We start from the raw sequence: 9,443 nt of genomic DNA, 5'->3' as shown, positions 1-9,443 counted from the left end.
GAGCAGGTGGACAGTGAGACTCTTTACTGGGAGGAGACTCAGGTGTGTGAGAGGTGGGTGAGGTACTGAGGGTTGTTTTGCACACAGATCAAAAGGTCTTCATGGGGCTTCCCTGGTGGCGCAGTGGTTGAGAGTCCGCCTGCCGATGCAGGGGACGCGGGTTCGTGCCCCGGTCCGGGAGGATCCCACGTGCCGCGGAGCGGCTGGGCCCGTGAGCCATGGCCGCTGAGCCTGCGCGTCTGGAGCCTGTGCTCCGTGTCGGGAGAGGCCACAGCAGTGAGAGGCCCGCGTACCACAAAAAAAAAAAAAAAAAAAGGTCTTCATGAACACAAACAGGCTCAGGGACATAGAGAAGAGACTTATGGTTGCCAAGGGGGAAGAGATTGGGGTGGGATGGAGTGGGAGGTTGGGGGTAGCAGATGTAATCTATTATAATATGGAATGGATAAACAAGGTCCTACTATATAGCACAGAGAACTATATTCAGTATCCTATGATAAACCGTAATGGAGACAACCCAGGGGTACATCAAGGAGGCAGGAGGAGTCAGGAGAGGGAGGTTCCCTCCTCTGAAACCTTTCCTGACCCACTAAACCCAAAAAAGACTCTCTTGGACTCCCCTGCCTCTGCCCACCCCTGCATATCAGTATGTGGGTCTGTCCTCCCATCTGACCAGGCCTCCTTGAGGACACAGCCCAGGCCTGATTCATCTTGGTTACCACCATGGCCCAGCACGAGGCTTAGCACATTGGAAGCCTCAGGAAATGTTTAAGTAATGGGTGGCTGAGTGTGTGAATGAACGGGTGCGAGTGAGTGGCTATGCGAGGAAATCAATGAGCGAGGTACTTAATGAGGGCAGGAAGGACTGAACGCATGCGTGAGCAGGACGGGTAGGGGCAGACGAGAATCGAGTTTAGGGTGGGAGGAAGGGAACGGATGGATGGATTTCTTAGATTGTGCATCCAGCTCCCCGCTCCGCCTCAAGCCTCACCCAGGCTCACCGTTTCCCGTCCGAGTTACGTCCAGAACCCCAATACTGGGTGTGCTGTGAAGGGTTTACCAGGACAGCCTCGCAGAACGTGTCCACTCAAGAGCCGCTCCAGCGTCTAAGATGCAGACCCCAACACCAACCGGCGAACCTCCTGACACGCCGACAGGACGGGCGGGGAGACTAGTCTATCGCTGTCAGACTCGAGCTGTGGGCCTCGCCTACTAGGGAACTCGCCCTGCCCTGAGTGGCCCAGGGAGTTAGGAGGCGGAGTGTCTATTGGCTGGAAGATAGTGACTGACGTCGTGGGTAGCTTATCACAGCTCGACTGCCGAGGAGTGCTCGCGTGTCAGACACGCCTCTAGAAAGACAGAAATGGGAGGTAGCTGACTGAGGGCGTGGGCGACTGCAGAAGGACGAGGAACGAGGTTTCTGGCTGCACGAAGCTGGGCTGTTCGACGGACTGATCCTGTCCTGAGGGAGGATGAGAGAGTCCGGATTCCTTGGTCCTGAGGGAGGAGGAACGGAGGAGCCTAGACTTCTGAGTCTGAGGGAGGAAGAGGCTGAGCGTCCGGATTCCTGCATCTTGAGGGAGGGAGGAGCTGGGAACCTGAAGGGTCATGCTCTAGGGACGGGGATTCCTGGATCCCAAGAGTCACTGGCCTGACCAAGGAAGACAGATTTGGGGTTCGGGATTTTATGTGGCTCTGTATTGTACTGGAGCCAGGCCTTGTCCCCAGGCCAGAATTCTGGGTCCTGAGGTGGGGCTTGGAGTAGAGATGAAGAGGAAAAGGCTTAGGGGAAGCTCTGGCCTCCATAATGCTCTTTCCTCATCCCTGAAAGGGAACCCAGGGGCGGGTGCTGTGTGCAGAAGGAACCCAGAGCAGGAGGAGACTTGAGACTCATGTGGAAACAAAGAGAAAATCATACATACCAAATGAGAGATTAAAATGCTGAAAACAATAAAAATAATAGGGGCTTCCCCAGTGGCACAGTGGTTAAGAATCCGCCTGCCAATGCAGGGGGCATGGGTTCGAGCCCTGGTCTGGGAAGACCCCACATGCCTCGGAGCAACTAAGCCAGTGCACCACAACTACTGAGCCAGTGCTCTAGAGCCCGCGAGCCACAACTACTGAGCCCGCGTGCCTAGAGCCCGTGCTTCACAACAAAAGAAGCCACTGCAATGAGAAGCCCGGGCACCACAACAAAGAGTAGCCTGGGGCAGCCAAAGCTTTCCAGGTGGGTCTCTAGGTCTCTCTACTTTCCCCCAGGCCTTGAACCAATGCCTGCCAGAGGTCCTGGCACATCGCAGGGGCTCAGCAAATGCTTATGGAATGGACGGACAAACATCCACATCTCTCTGTGCAGCTCTTCCTCTGTCCCCATGTGTCCTCACAACACCTGCTTGGTGTGATCTTGCATTTACACCCACACAAGCAGAGAATCCACACACGGCATGTGCAATTACCTACAAAGACACACATAGGCACACAATCGTGGAATCACTCGCACTGACAACACACAGAAATATCCCATTCCTCATGCAAAACAGACACCCCAGTTATGCAGTTATATGCACAGCCATAGAGAGGCCATTCATCTAATCCCTACTAGGTCCATGAGCAAAGACTTGGTTTTATTCACTATTGTATCTCCAGCAACTAGAACATCATCATCATCCCCATAAACAGAAAAATGTTTCCTATGGTCCAGGTGCAATTCTTTACATGGATTAACTCGTTTAATCCTCTCAGCAACTCTATTCCCAGCAACCCATCTTGTAGATGGAAAAATTGAAGTCCACAGAAGTTTAGTGGTTTGCCTAGGGTTTCATAGCCATTCAGAGGCCATCAAGATTTGAACTAAGTTTTTCTGGCTCTGGAGTCCAGCATACAAAGCAACCACTCAAAAACTAATTCCTGCCTTAATCTAGTCAGAATTAGGGAATTTTCACAACTGAGACCACACCCAAACACAGATGCACAGTAGGGAGAATCACAGGAGGGCAATACAGACGCGCACATAGAAAAGACGTCCTCACGTGTCACACCCCAGGACACAGGAACACGCAAAGAGAGGCACATCGTGACAAACCCCACACAGATGCACAGCACCTAGAGAAGCACACACCAAAGAGATAGATATGTCTCTATACAACACACCCAAACCCAGACACGGTGACGCATCGAGAGCTCTGAGTCCCTACTCTTCCGTTCCCAGCCCCGTTGGGCTGGCCCTGGAGGACGCAGCAGGCTTACAATGGGAAGGGGGCCCCTTCACTTGCCTGCTCAGCCAGACCGGTTCCGCCAGTGCCATAGATGGCAACACCCGCCTTGTGAAACCCACGTTGGGCAACTGTATCCTGACCTGGCCTGGACACCTGAATTCTGGGGAGAAAGAGGCTGGAGGCCTGGACTCCTGGGTTCTGAGGGAGTAGGGGCTGGGTACCTCATTCATGGATTCTAGGGGAGGAGAGGAGTGGGAGTGGGACCTGGACTCTGAGGAGGGATTCCTGGGTTCTGGGAAAAGACCCAGGGACTTGGATTCCCCTCTTTGAAGGTAAGTTTCCAGATTGAGCAAATAAAAATACTGGACACCAAGTTAAAATGGAATTTCAGACAAACAGCAAATACTTTTTAAGTATAAGTATGTTCCGTACAATACTTGGGACATACTTATACTAAAAAAGTATTTGCTGTTTATCTGAAATTCTAATTGAACTGGACATCCTGCATCTTTTTATTTTTTTTTATTTATTTATTTATTGCGGTACGTGGGCCTCTCACTGTTGTGGCCTCTCCCATTGCGGAGCACAGGCTCCAGACGCGCAGGCTCAGCGGCCATGGCTCACGGGCCCAGCTGCTCCGCGGCACATGGGATCTTCCCGGACCGGGGCACGAACCCGCGTCTCCTGCATCGGCAGGCGGACTCTCAACCACTGTGCCACCAGGGAATCCCAACATCCTGCATTTTATCTGGCAACCCTGTTTGAGGGGGATGCAGGCCAGAAACCTGGAGACGCTGCCATGCTCACTCCTCAGCCCCCAGCTCTCCTCTTCCTGCCACTTCCCTCCTCCTCACCCCCAAGCAGGCCACCTCACAGCTTTCCCAGTCCTGATTTCCTCATGTACATGAGTTTCTGTATCTATCTAATTGGGGCCCCCAGGCTGTGTCAGAGTTGGGAGAGGAAACTTGAGGACAACTCAGGTTGTTGTCTTGGAAGACCTAGGGTCTGACCCTGAGTCACCTGCAGCCCATGGTCTGGACAGCTGGGGGATGGGGCTCTGTGGCTGCCTCCATGGGGTAAGCCTATGGGGAGAGATGCTGAGAAAGGACGCAGAGGCTCCAGGATAAGGACACTGAGACACAGAGCTTGGGAAGAGAGACTCAGAGATGAGGAGACAGAGAACCAGGAGAAATTTGGAAACAGATCTGCAGAGATGAGGAAAGAAGGAAAGGAGAGATTCAGAGCCAGAGAGACAAAGATGCGGAGACGGGGGTGGGGGCGGGGTGGGGGACAGGGACCCTAGAACAGAAGCGGGGAGAAGATGTTTCCCAGACATTCAGGATCCCGGACCAAGTGATGGACACTGACAGACAAGATGTTGCGTGCTGCCCTTAGGTCTGGGGACAAGGACAGCAAGCCATCTGGGTGGTGTCAGGAAATTAAAGATTGTGGGGGGAAAGCTGGGATCCCAGACCAGCAGGGTGGTCCACCTCATCACCCCATACTCATACCCAGTGTGGTGACAGCATCACCTTCTCTGCAGCTGACACCCCAGTGTTCCCGGTGCCTCGTACAATTTTGGAGTGACACCCGTGGTGGGAACCCCACCCAGCTCTAATTCTGCTTCCTTCACTGAGTCACCTCCAACCCCGCCAGACCTGTTGAGGGGAGACTTTGGTGACTCAGGCCTCCAGGCCCCCAGCTCTTTCATCTCCCAGGAAGACAGCAGTCTGGGTATCCCAGGACCCCTACCCCACTCAGGGATGCAGCCTAGCTTAACCCCAAGAGTCTGGATGCCCAGCCCCCTCCTCCCTCAGACCCAGGAGTCCAGGGCCCCAGTCCTCTGCTCTGTTAGGACTCAAGTGTCCTAGACCACATCCACCTCCCTCAGGAACCAGAAGTTTCTCAGTCCCCAGCCTCCTCCCTTCCCAATTTGGATTTGGGTGAGGTGTGTTTTTTTACTTTGGTTCCAGCATGGGTCACCCCCAAAACACACTACCCCCCATGTGCCCAGTGGCCCTGAATGGGGGCATAAAGCCCCTTCTGCCCGGGAAGTCGGGGCCTCACTAAGGATGGTGGGAGAGGGCCCAGTGGGAGCCCACTCTGCACTCTCCTGCACCACCAGCCTCTCTCCTCTCCCTGTTTCCCTTCCCTCTAAGCCTTGGCATGGCCAGTGGCTGGTACCTCCACTCACCTGACACTCCACCTTTCTATCTTTGTGTCTTTTTTCTGAATCTCTTCTCCCCCTTTCTTTTTATTTCTCCCCAGATCTTTGTGCCTCTCTGTCTCGGCATCTCTTTCTCTCTCTCTCCATGTCTTCTCATCTTATCTCTCTCCATCTCTCTGAATCTCCTTGTCTCTCTCTCCCCTCTGGGCCTCTCCTTCTGTCTCTGTCTCCCATTCCCTCCCTATCTCTCTTGTCTCTTCCTCTCTTTTGGTGTCTGTACAGCTGTGCCCCTTGCACCTCCCCTCAGCCTTCTCTCTCCCTCTCTTGGTCTCTCTGCCCACTTCCCTTTAGATCTCTACTCCCAGCTCCTCATCCTTGGACCCCCTCCCCCACGATTTCCTTGGTCCTCTGAGGCCAGGCAGGAGGCGGGAGAGGGGAATGAGGGATGGAGAAGGAGGAAGGGGAAGTCCCAATGTGGGGAAGAGGGTCAGCCAGACCGGCTTGGCTCCCTGGGCATCTCTGTCAGAGCCCCACCCAGGGCCACGTGGCCCGCCCAGATATAAGCAACTCAGTTCCCAGGTGTCACCCACACCTCTGTCTCCATCGTCGCTGTAGCAGTCCTGCAGGTAGGAGCATCTGCCCACAGCCTTCTACTCAAAGGTTGGTGCCTCTGCTCTCTTCTCCCCCCACCCAACTCCACTCATGTCTCTCTGCCCCCTTACATGTCTCTGACTGTTTACCTCTCTGGACATCCCTGTCTTTCTCAATGCCCCCTGTGACCCACCCCCCTTTCTCAACCTGATGGCACTGAGTTGAAGTTGGAAGTTCTGGGGGCCAGTACCCCCTTTACTAACCCTCTTGGCTGGGCCATCAGATGTGAGGCGTTTCTCTTCAGCTCACTGAGCCTCAGTGTGCTGTCTGTGAAATGGGCTTACAGAAAAACAGTACTGGGCAGGTGTGAGTGTTACTGGTGGCATCTCTATAGGCACCTACCTCTGATCTCTTTCTCCCCTTGTCTCTGACTCTGCCTATCTCTGTCTTTTGGTCTTTCTCTCCAGCTCTGCCTCTGGTATGAGGAGGGCAGCTGTACAGAGATGGGCGAGTTTCTCGCCCCCAACCCCATACAACCCTATCCCACGTCTCTCCTAGCTGGCAAGCTGATATGGCTCTTTCTCCCCAGCATCCTTACCCCTGAGAACCCAGCCCCCAGTGCCCCTGCCCCTTGCCCTGACCTCCCCCAGTATCCAGCATCCCTTGGACAGATTCTGACGTTGTCACCACTGCCACATCTGCTGTCCCCAACGGCCACCTCCTCAGGGCCAGCAAGATGCAATTTGAGATGCACGACAACGTGAAAGGCAAAGGTGGGATCGCTGGATGGAACCCCAAACCTTCCAGTCCCCGGAACATGGCCACTTCCTTCCCCTGGGCACCCTGGCTTCGAAGACAGACGGCACCTGCCTGCACCCCAGATGCCCCGACGTGCAGGGACCCAGGTCCCCAGGCCCAGGCGTGGAGGAACCGGCGGCAGGTCCCCACCCCGCCCACATGTGGCGCCAACCTTCCCTAGACTTGCAGGCTCCCCACCCACCCCACCTCCAGCCGAACCAGTTGTGCAGGAGACACCAACAACAGGGACAGACTGGGGTGTCGATGCCCAGATGTGGCATAAAGAACGCGGGAGGCACAGTGGTGTCCCCTCAGTGGGCGGCCTGGTGGCCTCGCCCGGACAGCCCGGCAGAGGGAGGGGCTGCATAGGTGCAAGGGCCCAAGAGGTGCTGCGAAGCTGCCCGCTGACCCCCGCCTCTCCCCTCCGCAGCCATGTCCTACCCAGTGACCAGCCAGCCCCAGGGTGCCAGCAGCTACCAGTGCCAGCTCAGTGACTGGAACACCACTCTCATGGACTGCTGCAGTGACATGCCCATCTGTGAGTGCCCGCCGCTCCCTCTCCAGGCCCGGGGAAAGAGCGGGAGGGGAGCGAAGGTCACCCCCAGCCCCTTCCTCGCCCTACTAGCCCCACTCCCCATCTCCTTCCTTGGACCCTGAATTCCCAGTCTCTAACCCACATGCCTTCCTGGGACGCCCGACACTCCCTAGGATCCCGGCCTCACACCTTCCAACTTCCACTGGGACCCTCAACGTCCCCCTTGCACCCTCACTTGTCTTCCTTGGGTCCCCAACTCCCCCTTCAAACCTTATTTCCCAATCTTGAAACCCCACTCTTCGGACCCCTAATTCCCTCTGGGACCCTCACTTCCACCAACACTCAGCTGCCTCTGGGCCCCTCAACCGCGCGCCGCGGACCCCGCCTAGCCCCTCCCCGAGGCAGAGCCGGCCGGTGGCACCCGGTGGGCCCCGCCCTTATTGCCCCGCGTCCCCTGCAGGTCTGTGCGGCACTTTCGTCCCTCTGTGCCTCGCCTGCCGCATCTCCGACGACTTCGGCGAGTGCTGCGGCACTCCTTGCCTGCCCGGAGCCCTGAACTCCCTGCGCACCGGCATGCGCGAGCGCTACCACATCCAGGTACGCGCCGGGCCCGGGACCGCAGGAGCCGAGGGCTGGGGACGGGCCTCCTGGGATGCAAGTTAGGACTGCTAACCTCTTTCTCCCACCCTCCAGGGCTCTATCGCGAAAGACTGGGCGGCCCTCACCTTTTGTTTGCCCTGCGCCCTCTGTCAGATGGCGCGGGAGCTGAAGATCCGAGAGTAAAGACGTTCCCCTCACCTTTTTCCTTTTCCACCCGTCACGCCTGCCCTCCTCTGCCTTCTCCTGGGAGATCCTGACCCTCCGCCCTATCCCGCTACCAGAAATGCACCCACAATAAAAAAAAAAACCTAAAAACCAACTCCGCCTACATCCTTTTTTGTCCCAGGGAAGGAATCTGGGTGGAGAAGGAGGTTTGGTGAGGGAGGCGGGGACACAGGGAACATGCCTAGGTGTGGAAGGAGTTCCAGAGTCGAGTCAGATGCTTGACCCGGATCTGCTGTGTGCGACATTGGCAAGTCTCTTCCCTCACTAAGCCAGGGAGTCCTCACTAACAAAGGAAAACCACCAACTCCCTAGCTGCCTACCTGAAGCTCCGCCCAGAGCCTGAAAATTAGCCAAACCAGAAAGGCTGTCTGAGGACTGTCCGGGTACCAACCATTCAAAGAAAAAATTAGGAGAGCCCCCCTGCTCACTCAATACCTGTGGACTCTTGGCCTGCACACAATCCTAACAGATGCGGAGGCTCTTTGTCTTCAAAGCACAGAACTGTCAGGTTTAAAACTCTCTAGAGCTGAAAGGCATACTCAAGGATCATACAATTCAATCCACCCCCTTTATTGAAAAGCGACTAGCAGATTAGAAATGTTTGGGTCTCAAAGTTGGACAGACCTGGGATTCAATCTTGACTCTTGCCACTTACCAGCTGTGTTCTCTTAGTAAATTAATACACCTGAGTCTGTTTCTCCCTCTGAGGATAATCCCTAATATGTCATATGGCTACTGTGAGAGCAAGAGATGGAACAGATGGAAAGACCAGAGTCAATTTAACAAACTGTTGTTAATATTATTATTATGTAATAATGTATAACTATTCTAATATTCATATATTATTTGTATTATTTGCTATTCTTCTCTCTCTGTGTGTATTCAACCATCGAGTGACATTCTTCACTTGGAATGTCTAATAGGCATCTTAAGTTTAACGTGTCTAAGACCTGACCCCTGATTCCCCACCGCCCCACGTCTGCTCTTCCCACAGTCTTCCTCATCTCAGGAAATAGCGAACGCCATCCCTTCTGTTGCCCACTTTCTCTCTCACCCAGTATCCAAACTGTCAACAAATTCTGTTGGTTCTACTTTCAGAACAGATCCAGAATCTCCCTTCTTCCCATTCTACTGCGCCTCCTTGTTCCAACCACCCTCCTCTTCGGCCTAAACAAATGCAGTGGCTCCTCACTGGGCTTCCTGCCCTAACTCCACCCTTTTAGTCTCTTCCCCACGGAGAAGCCCTGTGGACATCTGAAATAGATCACATGCCTCCTGTGCTCAGAACCCTCTGCTGGCTCCTCCTGCTCGT

General features: G+C 54.8%; 1 protein-coding gene across 3 annotated transcripts; it reads left to right on the top strand.

Moving 5' to 3' along the window:
• Positions 1-5,967: 5,967 nt before the first annotated feature.
• Positions 5,968-8,134, top strand: CNFN (cornifelin). Of its 3 annotated transcripts, XM_059999027.2 has the most exons (5): positions 5,993-6,042; positions 6,563-6,746; positions 7,202-7,309; positions 7,767-7,903; positions 8,000-8,134. In XM_059999027.2, exons 2-5 carry the CDS (start codon positions 6,710-6,712, stop codon positions 8,087-8,089), a joined length of 372 nt encoding a protein of 123 aa, XP_059855010.1. In that variant the 5' UTR covers positions 5,993-6,042; positions 6,563-6,709; the 3' UTR covers positions 8,090-8,134. The 3 variants fall into 3 exon arrangements, with proteins under 3 accessions (XP_059855011.1, XP_059855012.1, XP_059855010.1); XM_059999028.1 differs by lacking the exon at positions 6,563-6,746 and having other exon boundaries at positions 5,968-6,042; XM_059999029.1 differs by lacking the exon at positions 6,563-6,746 and having other exon boundaries at positions 5,978-6,008.
• Positions 8,135-9,443: the final 1,309 nt, after the last annotated feature.

This window comes from Delphinus delphis, chromosome 20 (assembly GCF_949987515.2).
Source record: "Delphinus delphis chromosome 20, mDelDel1.2, whole genome shotgun sequence".
NCBI lineage: Eukaryota > Metazoa > Chordata > Mammalia > Artiodactyla > Delphinidae > Delphinus > Delphinus delphis.
This window is presented reverse-complemented; position numbering and strand designations above follow the sequence as displayed.